We start from the raw sequence: 23,879 nt of genomic DNA on the forward strand, positions 1-23,879 counted from the left end.
GACTAAAGGGATCAGGGACTAGGCACTTTTACTTTCCTCCCCGCTTAAGGGGGAAAAAAAATCCAAGCACAGTCGGGATCCCAATTCCCATTTCTATGATCCCCACCCCTCTACAGCCCACCGGGGAGGAGACTTTTCCTTCTTATCCCTGCCTGCCTCGCCCAGCCCTCCTCAAGTTCCGGCTCCTCCTGGGCTTTTGAGCGCATGCGGATGAGTGAACCATCCCTGCGCTCCGAGCTGGGGGCTGGGAAAGAAAAAGATTGTTAAAAATTTAACTCGGTTTATGCCAGAGATTCCTACGATTTGCGTTACTGGAGGCTTGCGTATTCTCCGTTTTCACTATCCACATTCCCTACCGGAGTTTGATTTATTCGCAAAGATGCACCCAACAGCCTAACTCCCACCTTCGCTCCCGCTCAGAGGTCCTTTTATTGCACTCAGCAAATTTGGCAATAGAAAAGGGAGGTGGGAGATTTTAAAAAATTGTTGTTTGCAAAGTTTTTGGTCGCGGGGAGGGGGAGGGGGGGAAAAGGTGGCCCCGCCTCCACAGTCGTTTGCAAAAAGGGGGGGAGGGGAAGGAGGAGCTGCAGGACGAGCAGGAAGCAGTGCCGAAGGTAGCAGAGAGAACGGAGCTGCGAGCCCAGACAGTAGCGCGTGTTCCGAGCTCTCCGCCACCACCTGCCCGCAGTAGCAGCAGAGCCAGATCGCCAGCGCTATGGCCGGTTGGAACGCCTACATCGACAACCTCATGGCGGACGGGACCTGTCAGGATGCGGCCATAGTCGGCTATAAGGACTCGCCCTCGGTCTGGGCCGCTGTACCAGGGAAAACCTTCGCCAATATCACGGTATATAGAAAGGGGGCAAGCTCGAACCTGGAGACTGTTGGGGGGGAGTTCATTTTGGGGTGCATTGGAAAACAGGAGATGCATTTGGAGGTTGGGTTGGGTTTTTTGTTTGTTTGTTTGGTGTTTTTCTGTATTTTTAAAAATTTCAGTGCTGGTAAGGGGTGGGAAAAGCACAGCAAGGGTTGGGAGCAGAACAGCCGGATAGACTGGGGTCCCGAGGGTCCGTTTGGCTGAGAAATCTCGGCCAGGCCGGGCGCTAACAAGATTTAAGTGAATTTGGTTAGTTGTTGGGGATCCTTGGGCCCCGCGCGGAAGACGCCGGCGCTGGGGTAACGGGACAAGGGGCAGAAGTGATTTCACATCCTTCCCCCTTCTCGAAGGCCCGGCTTTGAAGTATCTCTACATTTTTCTTTTACTTTTTGCGCCAATGAATTCTCAGGTTGCATTGCAAACTCGCCCTCCCCCCTCGACCGTTTTCCCCCCAAATTCCTGGGACTCCTGCTCCGTAGTCATTCCAGCACCACCATGGTTCTGAGGGAGGGCGTTACATCCGGGGCACAGGGCGGGGAGGGGCGCCAGTCGCCCGGTTCATCGGACACTTCCGCCTCCCCCAGGGCGGGGCGGGGTGGATGGAAGATTTCCCCCTTAACCTTTTTTTTTTTTTAAAGGGGATGGAGGGGCGCCCCTCCACTTCCGGTTGCATGCGGACGCGCCCCCACTCGTTCCACCATTGTTCGCCCCCTTGGCTGGAGTGGGGGTGGAAGCCTAGGCTATTGGAGCTTTTTGGTGTCTAGGGGCTACTCCTGGCCGGGCCCGGCCTTCTTCTCCCAGGGCATTGCCACTCCCAGTACCACCTTCCAAGCTTCCCCTCGGCCCCCATATTTCCCCATGGTTCTGCTTATTTGGGGTACTGCTAGTGCACCCTTCTCCATACATTTCCGTAAAGGAATTCATTTCTCCTCTCCACTTTAACCATTTCGTTTTAATGTTGGGAGTGGGGTCAGACAAGGAAGATTTAGGGAAGTTTGGTTGGAGGATGGGGTGGGATAGGAAGCCATAAAAGGTCAGAGGGCTCTCTCCCCAGCTTAGCCTTGCCGGAAGTGGGGAGGGGGAGCGGAAGTTTGAAGTGGGGATTTCCGGGAGCTCAGTGGCCGGATGTGGGGTTGGTGGGGTGTGGGGGTTGTAGAGGGTAGAAAGGGTGCTTGAAGTTCTTTTTGGTACGAGTTACCAGCTCTCTGGGATTGGCACTACTACTATGCACACATATACAGAAGTTTTCTGATTAGAGTAGAATTTGTAGGATCGGTTGATCTACCACCACTGGTTGTCATTTGGTCCCCAACCACCAACTAATGTTCTCAGACCCAGGAATCCAAGGCCCCCACTCTGAGCTTTGGCTAAGTCTTTGCCCAAATAAGGGCATAGTAGCTTTGTTCTATCTCTGGCCCCTCCTCCTCTGCTTCTGCTTTCCTGAGGAGAAAAAGCCATGTGCTTTGATATATCCCTCATCTTTCACAGATTCTTGGCTTTCCTGCTTTTCATCTTAACAGTCTCATGGTCCATTTTGGGCAGTCTCCCAATCTTTTAACTCTTGGGGGCAAAGAAGTGTAATTCATGTGGTTTCTTAAAGGAATGGTAAATTTGTTCAGACTCAAACTTCTTTGGAAGAATTATACAAGCAAATGGGGAGGGAAGAGAGTGAGAGAAAGCCACTCGCAGATGGTTCTTAACTTTACCCTTATATGTACCTCCTTTCTTGCATGATAGCCTGCTGAAGTAGCTGTATTGGTTGGCAAAGACCGTTCAAGTTTCTTCGTAAATGGTCTGACACTCGGGGGCCAGAAATGTTCTGTGATCAGGGATTCGCTACTGGTAGATGGAGAATACACCATGGACCTTCGTACAAAGAGCACTGGGGGTGCTCCCACCTTCAACCTTACTGTTACCATGACTGCCAAGAGTAAGTTGTGACTTCTAGTCCTTAATCTTGAAGGCAAAATGTTTGATGCAAGTGAGGTCTTTAAATTTATATGTTAAATTTAGGCTGAAATTTCATTTTCTGATAGAGGTGCAATTAATTCCAGCCATCATTCCCATTTTCCTACCCAGTAGAAGTGTTTAAAATGTTATGGAGTGAGAGTTGATGACTAACAGGCTTATGGAATATCTTGATTACAATCATTAACAGGTTGTGGGTGCCCTGGGAGTACTCAAATCTTCCTTTTCTTTTCATTCTTAGCGCTAGTCCTGCTGATGGGGAAAGAAGGTATTCACGGAGGAATGATCAACAAGAAGTGTTATGAAATGGCTACCCATCTTCGACGTTCTCAATACTGACCCTCCCCACCCTCCCCTTCCCAAGGCTTCTGCACCATTTCCCTCACCATTGTTTTTTGGGCCATTTCCCCACCCACTTGTTGCTGCCAAAACTATGCCTGGGGGGGGGGCCAGGTTGGACAGACAGGCGCCCCTCTCCCCCCCCCTTTCTTTTGAACCTCCTTCCTGTGTGTAGTAGGGAAGACTTTTTTTTTTTTTTTGAAAAAATTGTTTTTTTTTTTTTTTTTCTGGAAACTTATATTGGAATATGAATAAAAGATTCTACTAATAAAGGTGTGTGTAATGACAGGGAGGGAGTATGCCAGCAGAAATAACACTGACACCTGTGGTTTCCAAGGAAAAGCAAAACTTCAAGGTCTCAAGTTTCTTGGGAGTTCGTTATAAAACTTCTTAAAGTGGGTTGGGTGCTTTTTTTCTGTTCTGGATGACTGGAGCTTCCTAGGGAGCACTAGGAATGAAAAGGCTACTTATCATTTCAACTAAGGACAGGACTTTCATTCCTTTTTATCCCTTCTACCCAAGAAAGACCCCACCCTGCTCCAGAAACAAAGCAATTTTATTAACCCAACAGTGAAAATCTTTTGATGTAGAAGGGGAAGGACCTGGCTCTAGCTCAGGGAATCCTTTAAGAGGGAAGGTGCAAATTAAGGTCAGACAAGAACAACTGAGGGGGATGGGGAAGTAGAAGATTCTTCAGGAAGGGTAGGAGAGACAGCACCAAATGAAGGTGGAAGGATGCTAGAAGGACCTAGGAGGGGGGTCCGCTCAGAGACTGGGTTTCCACTGTCCCCATCCTCTTCTGCTTCCTGCTCTTCCTCTTCCCCAGGTTCTTGATGAACTGGCTGCTTACAGATTGGACAAGTCTTCCGGGTTTGGGTGAGCCAAGGATCAACACAGTGGCTATGATAGGCTAGGGAAAGACCAAGACAGAAATGGGTACTATAAGAAGGAAGATGGGATAATGACACCCTTGGGGGCAAAGTATTTCTTACCATGAGCACATGGTAGTATCCTTAACTTGTCCCCATCCTCATATTCTTCTAAACAGATAGCACAGACATCATATTCATCACCTAATTGGACAAAGAATGAGATGAATCTCTCCAATATCTACTTAATCCAATTCAAACTACCTCGCCACCTTCCAATTCTAATCACCTTTTTCCCCCCACTTTTCTACACAAACATGGGTGCTAGAGGCCAGGAAAGAGAAAAGATTTGTTCATGGTCAATAGTACAACTCAGTACAGAAAAGGTAGGCTGTAGAAAGAGTGGTGGGAGAACAGAAAATGAAGAAATAAGGATTAAGCCAGCAAAGAGCAGAGGTAAGGGGAAATGGTTTGGAAGAGGGAAGATGGCCAGAAATGAGGAAGGACCAGGCCTCAGTTCTGGCCTTATATGGACACTAGGCCTGAGAATTTTTGTTCTTGTTGCTCTTGCTCTGGTCTATAAAGCCTTTCCTCCCTCTCATCTCATTTCTAGACACTCATGCACCAGTGTTTGGTTCTGTCCTCACCTATATGGAGAGATATTCCAGAATCCTGCCTTACCTTTCTGATAGTTATGTGTAGGAATCTGTTTTAGCTGCTCTTTGCTCAATCGGTTCCTTTGGAGCCGCTTCCGGTGCTGTATACATCGAACTACCTGGCAGGGGGAGAAGAGAGACACTACCTGGCAGAAAAAAGGAGATGAACCCATCTTGGGAGCATCAAAAAGTCCTGGCTAGTTCAATCCAGTCTTCCTTTCCCCTCATGGACTTTGTGTGACTTCCCAGGCTATTTATTCCTCTTTCCCAAATCCCTGGAAAAACATCTTGCCCCAAAGTTAACTCACCAGCACAGCCCCCATGGCCAGAACCAGCAGGCCCACAACCCCGGTGAAGGGGATGAGATAATAGCCTAAAGGAAAGGTGTTGTCTGGGACCAGCAAGACACGGGCCCTAGGAAGGGACAATGGAAGGGATGGATCAGAGGGCAACGCAGTAGAGAACATTTAAGGACTGGAGGCACGGGAAAAGGAAAGAAAATGGAACTCGGATGCAAAAGCTCCTTTTTCTCTAACATTTTATAGTTTGCAAAATTTCACAATAAACTTGTAGCATAAGCAATACAAGTTGCCCATTCATATTTTGCAAAAGAGGAAACGGGTTCAAAGAGACCTGCTACAATCATAAAGTTTAGGCAGGACTCAAACTCATGAATCCTATGCTCGTCCCACCACAACTTCATGAGTCGACTAGGGTATGTCTGGTGGAGATAAAAGAATAAAGAGTGGAAGGTGGGAATGGGTGGGGAATAAGGTAGAAAGGAAAATAGTTTACAAAAAAGATCCAGAGTAGAAAAAGGGGATAAGGAACACACCAGATATGAATCAGGGTTGAGGATAGGGAAGACACATCATACCCTTTGTCGTAGACAAAGAGGGAGCGCAGGTACTCTGAGCTTGTCTCTCCCACAAACACTGATGGGATCCAGATCTGCTGCTGAATTTCCTCTGTGGGAATGGGACTGTCATACCAGGGACCCAGGCATCCCCACCTCCTCTGACCCCCTTCCCCCATTCTTCAAGGACTGAGATAACCCAACTCTTACCACTATTCCACACCATGTTCAAAAGTTCATTGGAATTCACGTTGTAGACTACAGCTGCTCTGTACCCAGCCTTTTGAGCATTTAGAACCTAAAAGGGGGAAAGGGAGTCAAAAGAATCATTACCTAATTACTCCAGACTTCTTGTACCTATCCCACTCCCATTCCCCACCTTAAGATCAAAGTTGCAGTCAAATCTTCGAAGCAAGGCAATAAAGGCAGAACCGTTGGCAGGAGCAAGAGGTGGAGGGTTAATAGGACTACAGGCATTGGCAGGATGAGCCTCCACCAGGAATCCCTGAGGGAGGGAATAAGATTAGGTGCTTCTCCTACCCACACAGATCCAAATATCCCAACCCTCTCCATTTTCTCCAGGCAGTCAAGATACCCAACTTAATTAGAAAATACTCAGTTCTAAACAAAAGTTCCTTCGGAATAATGACACCGAATTCTGCAGTAAAATTCCTCCACACTCAAGTATCTTCCTCCCTAGTAAACTGCTTTCAGCCCTGACTTTTCCCATTGGTTTACATTGATACTTCACAACTACCTGACTCCAAGCTTTGTGCAAGATAAGCTTCTGCTCAAGATATCTACCTCTATCCCAATCCTATCTTCATTCTCCTAGGAAATAATCTTCAATTTGATTATAAACTCGCTTCCCTTTCCCAAGTAGAAACCATCAATCTCTCCAATCTAGCATCAATTAATTATAACTAAAGCCTTCAAAATATTTTTAAATTAATGAGCCCCAAATTAAGAATTCCTTACTTAATCTAAGCCTTTCACTTTACAAATGGAACATTAAGCCAGAGAAGTGATTTGCCCAATGTCACAAGGATACAAAGTAACAATGTCCTCTTTCAATTACATCATTGTTTACTATTTAACTAGTCTTTCTTGCCCCTTGATCAAAACTTCTCAAATATGAGCAACTTACCTGGAGCCCCTCTTGGCTCAGAGAAGCCCCAAAAAGGGCAGGAAGATCTGCAAAGTCCATGCTGGCATTGTGGTCTGAGGTCTGAGAACGTAAGATTCATTGCTCCCCTTTATCCCCGCTGAAACCCTGCCCCCGCCCTTTCTCTCCCTACCCCAATTCTAGTAGAATTCAGAACTGAAAGGGGAATTAATCTAAAATTCATTTAGCAAAAGATGAAACTTGAGGGCAATGATGGATTGTGTTAATACACAATGATACTAACACCTAGAAAATTCGGTTCCTTTGGCTCCCGATCTAGTATTCTAACACGCATTAAGTAAAAAATGGTTGAGGATCCATTTTATATAGGGAACTTGTTTTCCTAAGCTCAGCTCACCCTGGGCCCAGGTCCCCAGACTCACGGCTCGAATGAGCCCCCAAGAGGGGGTGATCCCCCATAGCACGGTGACCATTAGCAAAGGGATCGGGAAGGCCTCAGAACGCATGGTAGCAGCAGCAGCCGCAGGTTGGGGAGGACGGAGTCCTGTAGCCAAAAAGAGAACGGAGTTCTGTCCTTGCGCCTCCGGCCCACCCCGCAAAATATATTCTTCCCCGGCTAATTAGTCTAGTCTTTCACCCAGCCCGAGTTCCCCATGGTACTGGGGAGGAGAGAGAAGGTGGGGACGAGAGATGACAGTTCTGAGCCAGGTGGGTCAGCAAGGGCCTCTAAATTCACTCAAGTTTTGTGGTTTGTGAGCAAAAGGGGGGACCCAGATGAAAAGAGAAACTTCCGGTAAAGGAAAGAAGCAACAAGGAGCACTTCCGGAACTGAGGGACATCCTCCCAAGCCCTTAAAAGGGACTTCCGGTTTTCAATATTTGGACCCAGGAGTCATCAAAAGTGGGCTAGCGGATTAAGGCAGGGAATAAGGGCGACAGGGATGGATGTCCACAGATTCGGAAGAGTACTAGGTGTCCAAAGGAACCTCCTGCAAAGTGCTTCCAATCCTTCTGGAAAGATTTCCGCTCCCACTACCCCCAGGAATTCCCAGTTTACAAACCTCTACTCCCTTCCAGGGCTGCTGGCGTCGCTGCTACTACCTCGGGTTCATGTAAATCTCGCGAGGTTTTCTCATTTCTCCCAAACTCCCAATACTGAAGACAGTTGTCGCGAGACTCTTCACCGTCCCTCCCCGGCTTTCTTGATCTCACGAGATTTCTCCGCTTTCTCTGATTTCCTGGCGCCTCCTTGCAAATAATGCTCATGCGCTATAGTCCGCACCTTGTTTTCGGCCCCCCCAGGTCTCCACCTCTTCTCTCCCTCCGTTTACGCCTTTCTCCCAGAACTTCAAGCCCCTCCCCACTTCCAGCCTCATTCTCCAAGCTCCGCCTCCATCCCCGTCCCTCTTTACCCTGGCTCCATCTTCTTCCCAGCTGCCTCTTCGCGCGCCTGCGTACCAGCTTCCAACCGAAGCGGCGGCGGGGCTGATAGCGGGGCGGAGAAGAAGAGGGGCTGCCTGGGGCCGAAGAGAGCCGGGAGAGTGTGAGCTGGGACGCGCGTGCGCGCGTACAGTGTCACCTTGGGCGAGTGTGGGAGCACGCGCTCGCCAGTCCCGGGTGCAGCAGGCATTAGTGGAGATGGCGGCGGCGGCGGCGGCGGCGACTCCGGGGGGCAGTGAGGTGGCTTTAAAGCCACGGACGTCCCCCAAGTCCGTCAAGTTCTTATTCGGGGGTCTGGCTGGGTAAGCGTTCTCCTCCCCACACGCGTACTAGTCCCGGCTGAAAGCCGGGGCCCTTCTCTGGGACCCGATGGGGCAGCGACTCCGGTTCGGCCTGCGGGTCAGCGCGTACGTCGCTTACAGCCCACTGCCCCACGCAGCCCCTACGCTGCACGGCTTCCATTGCACTGCCGCCCCGGACTGCATGACGTGCGGCTCCCCTGCACCTCCTCCCCACCTCGGGCCGGCCGATCCCAGGGCCATTGCAGCCGCCGAGGTATCCCCGACTGGAGCGCAGCCCTGGCACACTGCGTGAACGCTTAGCCCGAATTCGGACCTGGGTGGCCTTACGTGACCCGCCTCCTTTTACATGGCACCTGTCTCAGCACTGTTGCTCTGAGCACCCGAGGCCCCGTCTCTGAACCCCCTTCTTCCCCCACCTCAGGATGGGGGCCACGGTTTTTGTGCAGCCTCTAGACTTGGTGAAGAACCGAATGCAGCTGAGTGGGGAAGGGGCCAAGACCCGGGAATACAAGACTAGCTTCCACGCCCTCACCAGTATCCTGAGGACTGAAGGACTTCGAGGCATCTACACAGGGTAATTCTAGAACTGGAGACTTAGAGACTTAAGAGTCCTGGCCCTTCGGGGAAACGAAAGGAAGGGAGCTTAAGGTATGACATGGGGACTGGGAATCACCTCCTAGCAGCTGTGTGCCACCATTCCCGGATCTTCTCATTGGAGCAGTTAGGATGAAGGGCCAGAAAAGGGCTTTCTCTCTCCCATGGGGTTTTGGGTCCCTGAGCGGCTTTCTCCTTCCATCAGGCTGTCTGCTGGGCTCCTGCGCCAGGCGACCTACACGACAACTCGACTTGGCATTTACACTGTGCTTTTTGAGCGCCTGACTGGGGCAGATGGGACACCCCCTGGATTCTTGCTAAAGGCCCTGATTGGCATGACAGCAGGTGCCACAGGAGCCTTTGTGGGAACACCTGCTGAGGTTGCCCTGATTCGTATGACAGCTGATGGTCGGTGAGTCATATTAAAGGCGACCTAAGAACCTAGGACCCCAGTCTCTCTCTAGGGATCAGTGCCCTGGGAAAAGCAGGCAAGTGGCAGTCAGAAGACAAAGGTTCTAGACCTACTACTTCCACTCTAGGGCAAGTCAGTTTATTTCTCTAGACTTAGTATAAATTGTAAAAGAAGGGGACTGACATTTTGATTTCTCAAGTACTATGGTTCATTATAATGCAGAGAATTGTCATGCTACTACTTGGTCTTTTCTTTCTTGACTTCTTTCCAGATCCTCTCTTTTCCTCCTTTCCCATTCTCAACTTCACTCACTCTCTACAGGATGCCGTTGGATCAGCGCAGAGGTTACAAGAATGTTTTTGATGCACTCTTGAGAATTGCCCGAGAAGAGGGGGTCCCCACCCTTTGGAGGGTGAGTGGAGTATATTTAATGACCAGGAGAGAAAATGGGAGAGGAGGTGAGGGAGGGTCCAAAAGGAGATGAAGGGCTGACATTGTTTTTTCTTTTAATAATAGGGTTGTATCCCTACTATGGCTAGAGCTGTTGTTGTCAATGCTGCCCAGCTTGCTTCCTATTCACAGTCTAAACAGTTTCTCTTGGATTCAGGTGAGCTCCAGATCTTCCCCACCCACTCAGGTATCTAGTTCCCAATTCTTTCTGCTCCAGCCTTTCCAAGAATTTAAACTGACACATCTTTTTTTCCTGCCACTATAGGTCACTTCTCTGACAACATCTTCTGTCATTTCTGTGCCAGCATGATCAGTGGGCTGGTCACCACAGCAGCCTCTATGCCTGTGGACATTGTTAAAACCAGGTAGAATCAATGTTTCTAAGGCAAAAGGAGAGGGTTGTCTGGGTTTTTACATATACACTTAATATTGTTCAGATGGAGGAGACAGTAGCAAAATGGGACAGAAAAATCAAGTATACCATTTTTTGAGCCCTATTCTTGAAATCAAGAAAACCTGGTTTTTTTTCTTGATTTTTTTTTTTTTTTTTTTCCTTGCCTGTAACATGATAGAATTAAGCTAGAAAATTTTAAAGGGCTCTTCTAGTTCTAAATCCACAATCAAAATTAAAGCTTTGGTCCCATTCCATCCTACTCACAGCTCTAACTGGTTTGTTATTTACTCCTTCTTGTGCTCACCCAGGATTCAGAATATGCGAATGATCGATGGGAAGCCAGAATATAAGAACGGACTGGTGAGAATTTGGGGAATTGAAGGAAGCTATTCACATATCTTTTCAAAATTTAATAAGCAGATATTATTTAATTTTTTGCCCTGTATTCATCCATCCACCAAGGCTTGGGAGTATTAGTACTGGGGTGTTTTGGTTGGGAGTAACAATGTGGGCAGGGGAAAGGTTGGTGTTCTTCTCATCCCCAGAAGCCCTTCCCTGTTGCTTCACAGGATGTGCTGGTGAAGGTCATTCGATATGAAGGATTCTTTAGCCTCTGGAAGGGATTCACCCCATACTATGCTCGACTTGGCCCCCATACTGTTCTCACCTTTATCTTCCTGGAGCAGATGAACAAAGCCTACAAGAAGCTCTTTCTCAGTGGTTGAGGAGCCCCAAGGGTGCCTGAGGACCAGGAGGACATGACTCCCAGGAATGGGAACCTGAGGGATCACCTACACCCTTATAAGCTTCAATCTTCTCTACCCTTACCATACATTCACTTTCCAAAGGGGGTATATAGATTCTGCCCCTCAGCCTCCCATTCTATTTATTTCCCCCAACTCTTTCATTTTTCCTCCCACCCTATTCCCACTCCTACCCCGACCCTTGGTGTGGTTTCTCCTGATATAAAGGACTTTGATCTGTCCACTGCTCCAGCTTGGACTCTATTTCCCTTTTCCTGTGGCCTCTAGATTGCCTCCAAAGAGCCTGGAATTTGTCTCCATAATTCTGGGGACTTCCATTCACCTCAAAAACATCCTGGAGGAGGAGGGGAGAGGGCAAAGAGGTCCTGATAGAAGTATCAACTTGGATAGTTTTAAATAGCAGTATGGTTGGACACCTAGGGTTGTTGTTGATAGTTTTCATGCTTGGAAAGCAAGCAGAAAATAGGAGAGTGCCCATGTAGCCAAGGAGGCTTCATGGTAAAGTAGAATACTTTTCTCACTCCCCATCCCCAACAGAGGGCTTAGTAAATGCCTGGTAAGAGACAGGGTTGAAATTTAGTATCTGCTTCTGAATTTCCACATTGATAAAGACCAGCACCTGTCCATGCTCCATATGTTCCTCCCTTTCTATCATTACAAGTGACAGTCTTAAGCAAGACAAAGGTTTTGAAAGATTTTTGTCCATAGTATGTGCCTGGGTACTCTGTCCTCCCCCTCAGCCTCAGGACAGGGGCTGCTTAAGCAATTGGGTTCCTGGGGAACAGGATGTCTATTTTTTTTTTTTTTTTAATCTTAAAAATTATGGTAAAAATATATGATGATTTTATGAAATTATATTTTAACTGTGGTAAGGGATTTGTCATTCAACTGTTTTTCTGAAATCATGGAAACGTTATGAAGTTCTCATATTCCTTGCTTTTATTGGGAACTGGGGTGGAAATGGATTCCTTTAAAAGGGCTGAAGCCCAAATGCTACAAGAAAGTGGAAGACAAACTGACTTCCCAATCCTTAGACTGGATTGAACAAGTGAGCATTATTAGTAGAATCAGTGAATAGGGATGAATACCTGGCTCTTTAGAGACAGAGACAAATAGTAATAGTAATTAACAAATAGTAATTTGTTACTGCCTGTAGGGAGCCCTTGAGAATCTGTTCAGGGAGATGTTACACAACATGAAGAGGGAACAGGGACTGAAATCCAGTTCTGTAAATTGATTGGAATTTACAAAGATAAGAGACTGTTTCAGGAACAGGGAAGCAGCTTACCTAGCTATTTGTGGAAGTGAGGCAGGGGTGGGAGAGTTATTCAGGGGAGCAAAAGACAGTGAAGTTTAACAGAAAGATCCTTGGATTGGGGCTCAGGATTAAGTTTCAGATTCTATTTCTGCTGCTTACTGCCTGTGATGACCTTAGATCAGTTACTGGGCTTTGGGTTTCTTCTTCATAAATGATTCTGTTAGATGATTAAGCCAAAGAGGTGAAGTTGAAATCAAGGTTCCCAAATTTACAACTAGATTCCCTCTTCTGCTAATGATTATCAACATTTTAATGGAATCAGTTCTACAAGGGATCTCGGAGTACGGCAAGTTTCACACATTTTATTAGAGGAGGAAATGAGTCCTAGACAGAAAAAGTAATCTCCAAAGTCATATATTGCCAAAGCAGATGCTAGAATCCAAGTGGCTTTTGATACTTTGGCACCATTTAGGCACTGGAATGTAATCTGAACTTTTCCCTGGCTTGGATATGAAGCAATAGATTGCCTATATTCTAGAAAGGCAAAGAAGCCCTAGATTCCAACATGAGTTATGGTACCTATTACACAAACCTCATTGGCATTGGGGTGGGGAATAACTGTAATGACCTGGTTTCTGAGTTTAGAAACAAAGCATAAAATTAAAACTAGCTATATGATATTGATCTCAGTGTCAATTTTCACATCTGTAAAATGAGGGAATTGAACTCAATCTATTAATAACATCAGAAAAAGCATTCTAGGCTATGGTCAATTGGAAAAGGTAGGGGAAACGGGCATTTAAAAAAAATTAACTGGCATGACATCTTCTGGCCTTTTATATAATGGCTGTAAAAGATAAACATTTGAGGTTTTTGCCACCAGAGGTGAAAATGTGGATATGATCATTGACTACTTAACTCATGCAAACTAAATCATCAAGATTAAGAATGAAGTGGAGAAAAGAGGACAATAAATTCCCAAAGGACCTATCCCCATCTCCATTTGTTTTTTCCACCTGAGGTAATTGTGGTTAAATGACTTGCCCAGGGTCATACAGCCAGGAAGTATTAAGTGTCTGAGACCAGATTTGGACTCAGCCCTGAGGCTGATGCTCTTATCTACTGCGGCATCTAGCTGTTCCCTCCAACTGTTTTTCAAGATATTTCTTAAGTGTCCCACCACCACTTCAAAATCAAAATTTATGGTGAGGGAGAGGAAGGTGGCAAAATAAACCTCTACCAGCATACCTCACCCCTCAATTTCTTCCCCCTCATCCCCACCCAATGTATACAATAAGAACTGATTACTAGAAGAAATTTTTATTGTGGATTCAGACTCTGCCCCTAGATTTCAGAAGAACCTGTCATATCTACACTGATCTTTCCCAAGTCATTCAGAACCTAGGTTCTGTCTAGGAACCTGAGCATGTTTATAGGTGGCTATGTGGCTCAGAGGCTGTGGCCTGAATACCTGATGCTAACGGACCCCAGCAAGTCTTCTCCTCGACCCAGGCTTATGGCAGATGGCTTCCTCTTCAGAGTTAGAGGTCCCACTCTGCCATTGGACCGTACCCACAGAAAGAGTCTAGTGCGGAAGGAAGGTATTGATCCTCCAAGAAAGAGAAGCCAAGCTCTATGGACTATCACTTCCTTCCCCTTAGGGAGTTCGAGGTGGACAGTGGCCCTTGGATTGGGGATGTCCTCCATAAAGGTACGGGTCCTTAGCAGATGAAGTGGGGGCTGAGCTAGAGCTAAGAAGAGAATGAGAACAATGGAAGAGACAAGAACCCAAGCTGTTCCAAAGATGTAGAATCTCAGAGACAGAAGGCAGCAGGAGATGGAAATGGGGGAGGAGGAATTGCTAGGATCACCTAAGCTTCCTAGAGTCACAGCTTCATTTGGTGGCAGAATGTTGGATTTTGGGAGGATTAAAGTTGAAAAAAGACTGGGGGGGGTAACAGACATAGAAGGATCTACAATGGAATCTATGATTGGAAATGTGACAAATTCTGAGGTTATTTGCAACATGGTAGTTTCTGCGGTTACTGGAAATGTGGTGGTTTCTGGAGAAGTCTGGAACCTAGTTGTTTCCAGATTCTCTGAAAATGCAGTGGGTTCTGGGGTGATCTGCAATGTGGTAGCTTCTGGGGAGATCAGGAGCCTAGTGAGTTTTGGCATTGTTGGGAACTGAGTAGTTTCTGGGCTGTTAGGGAATATGGTGGATCTGGTAGGTGGGAATATGGCATTTTCTGGGGTGAGCTGAAGTGTGGTACCTTTTGGGGAGATCAGAAATCTAGTGAGTTTTGGCATTGTTGGGAACATAGTAGTAGTTTCTGAGCTGTTGAGGAATGTGACGACCCCTTGGGTAGTTGGGAGTATGGTATTTTCTGGAGTGATGTGAAATGTAGTAACTTCTGAGTTCAGGAACCTAGTAAGTTCCGACATAGTTGGGAGCCCAGTTGTTTCTGGGCTGTTAAGGAATATGATGGACTTTCTGGTAGTTGGGAATGTGTTTTTTTCTGGGGTTATTGGGAAAGTGGTGAGTTCTGTCGTGGTGAGTTTTGAGCTACTAAGGACTGTGGAATGCTCCAGAGATATGGTGGTTGGAATAGTAGTAGTTTCAGAATTTAAGACCCCTTGCACAGTTACCTCATCTTGCCCATAGTAGCTGTCATAATCTTCATCCCCAGTGATGGGACAATTTGCAGAGAAACTGTAGACAGGTGTTCCCTTTGGAACCTCACACTGGACACTCTTCACATCTGGAGTCATGACTTTGACATCCACACCTTCCTTCCAAAGGTAGACATTACCCTGATTTTCCAGTAGCCAGTGACGTAGATATTGAAGTTCACAGTTACAGTTCCACGGATTGGAATGGAGGAAGACGTAAGGTAGGAGATGATCCTTGAAGAAGCCAAAAGGAAGGACAGAGAGCTGGTTATCCTGTAGGAAGAGGGTGTTTAGATTGCCGAGGTCTGCCAACAGGTCGACTGATAGATGTTCCAGGCGATTTTTTGCTAGATCCAGCTTCTGGAGTTTGAATGCTGCTTTCAGAAAGTCTGGGGGCAGACTCCTCAGCTTGTTGCCTCCAAGGTAGAGGTTCTCTAACGAATTCAGGCCAGCCAGGAGACCTGGAGACAGGGACTCTAGGGCATTTCTGGAGAGATCAAGAGAGGTAAGAGAAGGGAGGAAATGCCCTAGTGAAGGCAGGGTCTTTAGGCAATTATCAGAGAGATCCAGGATTGAGAGGAGTGGAAGCTTCCCATCTGCTATCAGGACACTCATATTATTTTTAGCTATGTAGAGTTCAGTGAGTTGGGTTAGAAAACTGAGAGAAGAAGTGGAGAAGGATTTCAGGCCATTATTCTGAAGGAAGAGGATGGCAGTGTCTGGGGATAGCTTTAGTGGTACAGACTTCAGACCAAGGGATTCACAGTTAGTTTCCATCTTGCTAGCCCCTTTTTGAGTCTCACAGGGAGACTGGGAATGGGAGGGTCCCAGAAGCAGGAGGAAGAGGAGGACCAAGAGTAGCACAGGATCCTGTGAAAGGGGAAAAAAAGTAATGGTATTTCCCTATTTTTTTCAGATTCCTGAAGAACCCAGGATCAGACCCACCCAGGTTCCTGACTTCTTACCCCTCCCCTTCCCAGGCTTCTAATTCACTTTTCCTTTCCACCTCTACCAGACAGTTTCTCACTTTTTATTCTCCAACAAATAATCCTCCCAAAGACTCAGGTACTACCTCTCAGCCCCATAGTCTCCAAGACCTCTCCGGTATCTGGCTCTAAGTCTCTTACTATTTCCTCAACCTTAGATTACCCCAGAGGACTCAGGTGTCTTCCTCAGATCCACATTTTTCATCTCCCCACTCAACCCCACTAGCTCTCTTGATTCTTTCCAGATCCCAAGTATCCAACATTCTAGTCAACTGGCTCTTTGTTACTACCACTGCCAGACTGAAAAATCCATCTCTTCTCAACTTCAGCTAGGTCAACATGACTTTCCAGTCCTAGGTTTGGCCTTTCTCTCCCACTACTCACCATTTTCCATGAGCACCTCCAATTCATAGTTTTTGCCAGGAACTGTATGCCTCTATGAGCTTACCCTATGGAGAACCAAGATGCCTGGCTTTGGCAAGAACAGGAAGGTAGGGGAAGAGAGAGGAAAGGAAATGCTGGCCTGATAAGAGCCTTGGGTTTTCCAAAGGAAGGGGGAATACAGACAAAACCCTTATCATTTACTCTCACAGCTTCCCTCCCATATATCCTCCTTTCCCCGACCCTTTCCTTAGAGTTCCAAGGGGCCTATATTTGGGAAGAGGTGGAGAGAATGGGTTATTGTAAGGGTGGCTTTATTAAGTTAGGCAGCTACCTGTTTTCCTTAGCATAAGATTTCTTCACCTATTTTTTAATGTTAAGAACTACTACATTTACCACAGTGGTTTGGTAGCTCATTATTCTACAGGAAATTTTTTTGTTTTGTTTTATTTTATTTTATTTTTTTAATTTAATAGCCTTTTATTTACAGGATATATACATGGGTAACTTTACAGCATTAACAATTGCCAAACCTCTTGTTCCAATTTTTCACCTCTTACCCCCCCACCCCCTCCCCTAGATGGCAGGATGACCAGTAGATGTTAAATATATTAAAATATAAATTAGATACACAATAAGTATACATGACCAAAACGTTATTTTGCTGTACAAAAAGAATCAGACTCTGAAATATTGTACAATTAGCTTGTGAAGGAAATCAAAAATGCAGGTGTGCATAAATATAGGGATTGGGAATTCAATGTAATGGTTTTTAGTCATCTCCCAGAGTTCTTTTTCTGGGCATAGCTAGTTCAGTTCATTACTGCTCCATTAGAAATGATTTGGTTGATCTCGTTGCTGAGGATGGCCTGGTCCATCAGAACTGGTCATCATATAGTATTGTTGTTGAAGTATATAATGATCTCCTGGTCCTGCTCATTTCACTCAGCATCAGTTCGTGTAAGTCTCTCCAGGCCTTTCTGAAATCATCCTGTTGGTCATTTCTTACAGAACAGTAATATTCCATAATATTCATATACCACAATTTATTCAGCCATTCTCCAACTGATGGACATCCATTCAGTTCAGGAAATTTTTTTAGGTAAACACACACACACACACACACACACACACACAATCACCTATATTCATAATGTTGATAGTGGGCAAGGGAAAATACAGAGGCAGAGGAGTTTCCCCATTACACTGTAAGGTTAAAAGATTATCCTGTTGAACCCAAAAGACTGGAGGCATTTAAAGGTTATTACCAGTCAAGGTAAGTGGTGTGGGCTACCATCTTGGGTAAACTCTTACCAAGAGGTAAATTAGAACATAATGATAGCTGTTTTTTCATGTCCTATTGGGTGCCATAGAAACAGGAAAGCCCTGGTTGACTGGATAATGCATTTGAAGATGAAGATGATGATGGAAGTGGATATCTTTGACAAAGAGAAGATCCAATTCAGTTCCAATTGATCGGTGATGGATAGAATCAGAGAAGGAACACTGGGAAATGAATGTGGACTATTTGCATTTTTCTTTTTTTTCCCAGGTTATTTTTACCTTCTGAATTAGACTTTTCTTGTGCAACAAAAGAACTGTATGGATCTGCACACATATATTATATCTAAGATATGCTTTAATATATTTAACATGTATGAGACTGCCTGCCATTTAGAGGAGGGGGTGGAGGGAGGGAAGGGAACAATTGGAACAGAAGTGAGTGCAAGGGACAATGTTGAAAAATTACCCATGCATATGTTCTGTCAATAAAAAGCTATGATTTAAAAAAAAAAAAAAAAAAAAAGCCTAGAAATCATTTTTCACATTATTCCTCCCTCTCAGATTACTACCTGTCCTAGGAATCTGTTCAAGGCATAGTATTATTGCAGAGGGACACCAAAAATTTTGTAATTCCCTAGGAAAAATCACTAGCTCAGCTGTCTCCCTGTACCTTTTACCAAGGTCCACCTTTTGGTGGTTTTTGTCCTAACCAGCAGCTGCTGCTTTTTTTTTCCAGAAAAGAATGAATTGTAGCTGTGAGAGCACAGAGAACAGAGGCATAATAACAAGACACCTCAAGTTTCAAATCCAGGCTAGTCATTTCACCTATAAAACTTAGGTTTTTGAACTGTAAAATGGAGATAATAGTAGCACCTCTATAAAATTCTTAGCATAGTACCCAGCAAATAGTAGGTGCTTAATAAATTCTCCTCCTACCATAAAACTAAGATACATCCTCCCATAAATAAACAGAATTTGTATGCTCACACAAAGTACGCCTGTAGTAAGGAATATAGGAATAGCCAAAGAAACTCACTACAAGCAGTGCAAGGTCCCCAGTGACCTTATGGTATCCTGGTATTGTTCCTCCCATAGTGTCTCTGCTAGGCAGATCACTCAACTAGACTTCCTGAGCTCCTCCATTAAATTTTCAACTCAATGGCAGAAACTAAGCATTGACCCACACTGTATACCAAGATAAGGTCGAAATGGGTTCATGATCTAGATATAAAAAATGATATTATAAATAAATTAGAAGAACATAGGACAGTTTACCTTTCAGATCTGTGGAGGAGGAAGGAATTTGCAACCAAAGAAGAACTAGAGATCATTACTGATCACAAAATAGATAATTTTGATTATATTAAGTTAAAAAGATTTAGTACAAACAAAACTAATGCAGACAAGATTAGAAGGGAAGCAATAAACTGGGAAAACATTTTTATATTCAAAGGTTCTGATAAAGGTCTTATTTCTAAAATAAATAGAGAATTGACTCAAATTTATAATAATTCAAGCTATTCTCCAACTGATAAATGGTCAAAGAAAATGAACAATTTTCAGATGAAGAAATTGAAACTATTTGTAGCCACATAAAAAGGTGCTCCATATCACTATTGGTCAGAGAAATGCAAATTAAGACAACTCTAAGATACCACTATACACCTCTCAGATTGGCTAAGATGATAGGAAACAATAATGACAAATGTTGGAGGGGATGTGGGAAAACTGGGACACTGACACATTGTTGGTGGAATTGTGAATGGATCCAACCATTCTGGAGAGCAATTTGGGACTATGCTCAAAAAGTTATCAAATTGTGCATACCCTTTGACCTGGCAGTGTTTATACTGGGCTTATAACCCAAAGAAATTTTTGAGGGAAAGGGACCCCACATGTGCAAAAATGTTTGTGGCAGCCCTCTTTGTAGTGGCAAGAAACTGGAAAATGAGTGGATGCCCACTAATTGGCAAATGGCTGAATAAATGATGGTATATGAATGTTATGGAATATTATTGTTCTGTAAAAAAACTAAGATAGAATGATTCTAGAGAGTCCTGAAGAGACTTGCATGAACTGATGCTAAGTGAAGTAAGCTGAACCAGGACATTAGTATACACAGCAACAACAAAACTATATGATGATCAATTCTGATGGACATGGCTCCTTTAACAATGAGATGATTCAAACCAGTGCCACTTGGTCAGTGATGAAGAAAGCCATCTATACCCAGAGAGAAGACTGTGGGAACTAAGTGTGGAACACAACATAGCATTCTCACTTTCTCTGTTGTTGTTTGCTTGCACTGTGTTTTCTTTCTCAGTTTTTTCCCTTTTTGATATGATTTTTTCTTGTGCAGCAAGATAACTGTATAAATATGCATGGAATATATTGAAAATTTGGAAAAGAAAGTTTTGCAAGGATCAATGTTGAAAAATTACTCATGCAAAAAAAAAAAAAAAAGCAAAAAAAAACTTATGCTGTCAACATCCCCTTCTACCCTAGGTTTATTTTTCCCCCTATAACAAACAAATTACCTTTTACCCCTTTTTTTTTTTTGCCAGTTAATTAGGAATCAGCCTACTTAGCAAGTTCTCTATGAAGTCTTTCTCCTTATTCTAGCTAATTCTCTTTAGTCCCCTTACATCACAGTGACTAACTCCTTTTAGTGTTAGTCCAATTACTGTTGCAATGATGAGCCTCCTTTATGGCCTTCCTCCTGGTTACTTGTAAGTTCCAATAAGGAATTTAGCAATGTCAGTCTTTCCCCTTATTAATCGCTTTAACTCTCCTTTGGAATTTAGCATGTCGATGATTAAGCCAATGACTAAGAATAAAATTGTTGCTTCTTGATTTAGAGAAGATCTAAGCCTACAAATTCTTTTGAGACCCCTCATGATACCAGCACATGACCCCAATATATTTTTGGGATCCAAACCTCAGTTCCCCAACATTTGGTGAACTGTATGGGGAAAGCTTAAAACTCCAATATATTTTTGGACCTGTGGGCCTTTTCTTTGGGGGATGTTGAACAAGTTGCTTTGCTACAAGATGACATTGATGATGAAGGAGGAGGAGAAAAATCCCTTCCTTAAGGACTAGCACATCCTCAAAATCCAGGTTCTCAAATCATTCCTTAGAGATTATGCCTTGTTTTTTTTAAATATTGCCAGAGCCCTGGGTGATCATGTAGCCAGCCAATGAGTATATGCCCTGTGATTTCATCAAAAAAATTGATGAACAAACTCTCATATGATACTGATACCTAAACCAGGAAGAGCCAAAACAAAGAAAATTATAAACCAATTTCCCTAACGAATATTAATGCAAAAAATTTAAATAAAATATTAGTAAAGAGATTATAGCAATTTAACATCAGAATACTATAGTATGACTAGCTGGGATCTATACCAGAATTAATACAGAGCTGATTCAGTATTAGGAAAATTATCAGCATTATTATGCTGGTGGGACCATATCAAAACCAACAGATATGATTATTTCAATAAATGCAGAAAATGCTTTTTGACAAAATACAGCTTCCTATTAAAAATACCAGTGAGTATAAGAATAACTTTTCTTTGTCTTGTTATACTTACTCAGAGATTTCTCCAGTTGGTTTAGATAACACCTTCCTTTGGGGAGGGAAGAGTAATAGCTAACCTGTAGCGTTCAACTTTTTAAACTGAATTTTCTTCAGTAATCTTTGATAAAATAGAAAATATTATGTTCATGTTTATACGTGTTTTCTTGAAATGGAAACTTGTTGCATATTTTCATGTTCTACTGGGCATGACAATTTTTTTCTTTTCTGTTTTTTTCTATTTTGTTTTTTATTTTGCATTTAAGCTTTAAATAAATACACTTTAAAAATTTTTTAAAAATCTTATTCTACTAACTTTTGAAACACTTTAGGTTATTTATCTTTCTCTGACAAAGAAAAATGAAACAACACATGATGAGGCAGATTCCCAGAGAGTGTGGAATCCCAGCAGGATGTTCCTGAATGGTACAAGAGAGAAATAAGAATCTTCAAAGCAGAATGTATGGCCTATACAGGAGAAATAATTTACAGAACTGAAAAACTTGAATCAGCCTTAGCAAATCTCTCCAAAAACACAAAAAAGAAAAAACTTTAATTATATAAGGAATACAGACTAAAGAAGAAATAAAGATGCACAAGGGCCATGAATAAGAGAAAAGTTTAGAATAGTCAGAAAAGATAATTAATGAAGATAACAAACTAAAGAAATTCTTTTTTTAAAAAGATGCAGTGATTTTTCTTGCACAACGTACAAATATGGAAATATGTTTAAAAGGATTGCACATATTTAATATATTAGATTGCTTGCTGTTTGGGGAAAGGGAGAGGTAAAAGAGGGAGAGAGTAAATTTTGGAACATAAACTTACAGAAATGAACACTGAAAACTATATATATGTATTTGGAAAAATAAAATACTATTGAGAAAAAAAGAAAGACAAAGAATATTTAAAAACTAAATAAGTTAAAGGGGAGGAGAAGAAAGGATTTTAAAGGAAGAATGAAAAATGAATTGATGTAAAGTAGGGGAAAAACTAAGGGAAAGGATGACAAAAGGAATAGGGAGAATGGAAAAATGTTTATTTGATTTATATTTGATTTGATAATAGAGCATTCCTTTTTTTTTTTTAATTTTGAGTTCCACATTCTTTCCTTTCTTCAGCCATTAAGGCAGCAAGCAATATGATACCCATTATGTTGATGAAGTCACTGAAAACATTTTTGTGGGGAAGGGGAGGAGGCAAAAAACAATGAAAATGGAAAGTAGTATTCTTTGGTCTGTACTCAGGTCTCTCTCTGGAGATGAAGGGCATTTTTCATCATGAATCCTTTTGGAATTGACTTAGATCATTGTGTTGATCAGAAAAGTTAAGTATAGGGGCATCTAGGTGGTGCAATGGATACAGCACCAGCCCCGAAGTCAGGAGGACCCGAGTTCAAATCGGGTCTCAGACACTTAACACTTAACACTTCCTGGCTGTGCAAGTCACTTACCTCAATTGCCTTAAGGGGAAGAAAAGACCCTCCAAAAAAAGATGTTTGAGAGTTAACCATCATTATCATAGAGCTATTTCTTTGCACAGTGTTCTGCTCCCTGATGAAGGGACCCCAAAATTCTCTAAAACTCCTTGAAGGACAGATTCTCCCTGAATCCTGGTCTCTGTAAAAGATCCTGAGAGACGGCACCCATCCCCATTGATAACACTCACTACTGATTAAGCTTCCTATTGAATTAAATAGACTCATTCAATTCTATTCAATTCCAGCTTAAGCTGTACCCAGCTCCATCAAGAACTGCCCTCAGCTTGTAGGCAAAGGCTTCTGTTATAAAAGAGTCGATTTTAAATTTGAATAGGCCATCCCTGGCATAGCAGCAAAACTCTGCTCAATGGAATGATATTCTCTTTCAGCGTTACCCTCTCACTTAATGGGTGAAGAAAGGAAAGAATGTGGATCTCCACCTATTTCCCTAACGAGACTTATGCCCCTCTGTCAGGATCTCTCTACTAGAAACTTTACTTCTCTGCCAGCATTCCTCCACTACTTTACTCCCTTGTTGGGACCTTGCCACTAAGGAATTCAGCCTTTCTATTCATGCATAGCAAAGGCTGACTTCCCAAAGCCTATAACAAACTTCCTTTTATCAGTCTAGTTTTTCAGGTTCATAAATTCTTTTTATGAAGGACCTCTGTGCCGCCAGAAGGGGGTTCCCAAAACTCCCTACTTTGCACCAATCCTAAGGGGGTTGGGGGGGGGGGAAACTATATCTCTTCATTTGGTTCCCTGAGCCCAAACCTGCCACTAGCCTCATCATCTAACTCTCTGACCACCAGGAACTCTAATCTCATCATTTGCTTCCCTGAATCTAAGCTCATCATCTGGTTCCCTGACTAGGAACCCCAAAATCTAGATCTCATCAACGTCACTTTTTATCAGTTTGCATATATTTCTCTGGGGCCATGCTGCTCATCATTTCTTGTGGCATGATGGTATTCCATCACAGTTGTATGCTCCAGCTTTAGATCTCTGCTCCTCCCTTGAAAATTGAAGATGCATTTAAAATGCATATATCCTCCAGATCCTATAACCTCAAGAACAAAATTATTTTCATAATAAAACTAAGACATTATTTGCCTATTAAAATACTCCTCCTTTTTTCTAGCTATATATCTATGTGAGACCATCTTTTCTTCGTATACTTCAACAAAA

General features: G+C 43.6%; 4 protein-coding genes across 8 annotated transcripts; 2 read left to right on the forward strand and 2 right to left on the reverse strand.

Moving 5' to 3' along the window:
- The first annotated feature begins 561 nt into the window (after nucleotides 1-561).
- Nucleotides 562-3,456, forward strand: PFN1 (profilin 1). Its single transcript, XM_003768800.4, has 3 exons — nucleotides 562-847; nucleotides 2,615-2,807; nucleotides 3,087-3,456. Exons 1-3 carry the CDS (start codon nucleotides 716-718, stop codon nucleotides 3,182-3,184), a joined length of 423 nt encoding a protein of 140 aa, XP_003768848.1. The 5' UTR covers nucleotides 562-715; the 3' UTR covers nucleotides 3,185-3,456.
- Nucleotides 3,457-3,722: 266 nt separating this feature from the next.
- On the reverse strand, nucleotides 3,723-8,185 carry RNF167 (ring finger protein 167). 5 transcript variants are annotated; one of them, XM_031965379.1, is made up of 11 exons: nucleotides 8,103-8,185; nucleotides 7,752-7,938; nucleotides 7,114-7,235; nucleotides 6,713-6,793; nucleotides 5,945-6,070; nucleotides 5,776-5,863; nucleotides 5,587-5,677; nucleotides 5,018-5,123; nucleotides 4,735-4,855; nucleotides 4,177-4,257; nucleotides 3,723-4,094 (listed from the first exon to the last, which is right to left on the reverse strand). In XM_031965379.1, the coding sequence occupies exons 3-11, from the start codon at nucleotides 7,195-7,197 to the stop codon at nucleotides 3,835-3,837; spliced, it is 1,038 nt and encodes a 345-aa protein (XP_031821239.1). In that variant the 5' UTR covers nucleotides 7,198-7,235; nucleotides 7,752-7,938; nucleotides 8,103-8,185; the 3' UTR covers nucleotides 3,723-3,834. The 5 variants fall into 5 exon arrangements, with proteins under 5 accessions (XP_031821239.1, XP_012404236.1, XP_003768847.1 ...); XM_012548782.3 differs by having other exon boundaries at nucleotides 7,752-8,148; XM_003768799.4 differs by having other exon boundaries at nucleotides 4,735-4,828; nucleotides 7,752-8,142.
- Nucleotides 8,186-8,192: 7 nt separating this feature from the next.
- Nucleotides 8,193-12,988, forward strand: SLC25A11 (solute carrier family 25 member 11). The gene is made up of 8 exons (XM_023502782.2): nucleotides 8,193-8,432; nucleotides 8,854-9,006; nucleotides 9,232-9,438; nucleotides 9,760-9,850; nucleotides 9,955-10,045; nucleotides 10,154-10,253; nucleotides 10,591-10,642; nucleotides 10,852-12,988. Exons 1-8 carry the CDS (start codon nucleotides 8,329-8,331, stop codon nucleotides 11,005-11,007), a joined length of 954 nt encoding a protein of 317 aa, XP_023358550.2. The 5' UTR covers nucleotides 8,193-8,328; the 3' UTR covers nucleotides 11,008-12,988.
- A 457-nt stretch (nucleotides 12,989-13,445) lies between these two features.
- On the reverse strand, nucleotides 13,446-16,444 carry GP1BA (glycoprotein Ib platelet subunit alpha). Its single transcript, XM_023502781.2, has 2 exons — nucleotides 16,348-16,444; nucleotides 13,446-15,847 (listed from the first exon to the last, which is right to left on the reverse strand). The coding sequence occupies exons 1-2, from the start codon at nucleotides 16,372-16,374 to the stop codon at nucleotides 13,754-13,756; spliced, it is 2,121 nt and encodes a 706-aa protein (XP_023358549.1). The 5' UTR covers nucleotides 16,375-16,444; the 3' UTR covers nucleotides 13,446-13,753.
- Nucleotides 16,445-23,879: the final 7,435 nt, after the last annotated feature.

This window comes from Sarcophilus harrisii, chromosome 4 (genome assembly GCF_902635505.1).
Source record: "Sarcophilus harrisii chromosome 4, mSarHar1.11, whole genome shotgun sequence".
NCBI lineage: Eukaryota > Metazoa > Chordata > Mammalia > Dasyuromorphia > Dasyuridae > Sarcophilus > Sarcophilus harrisii.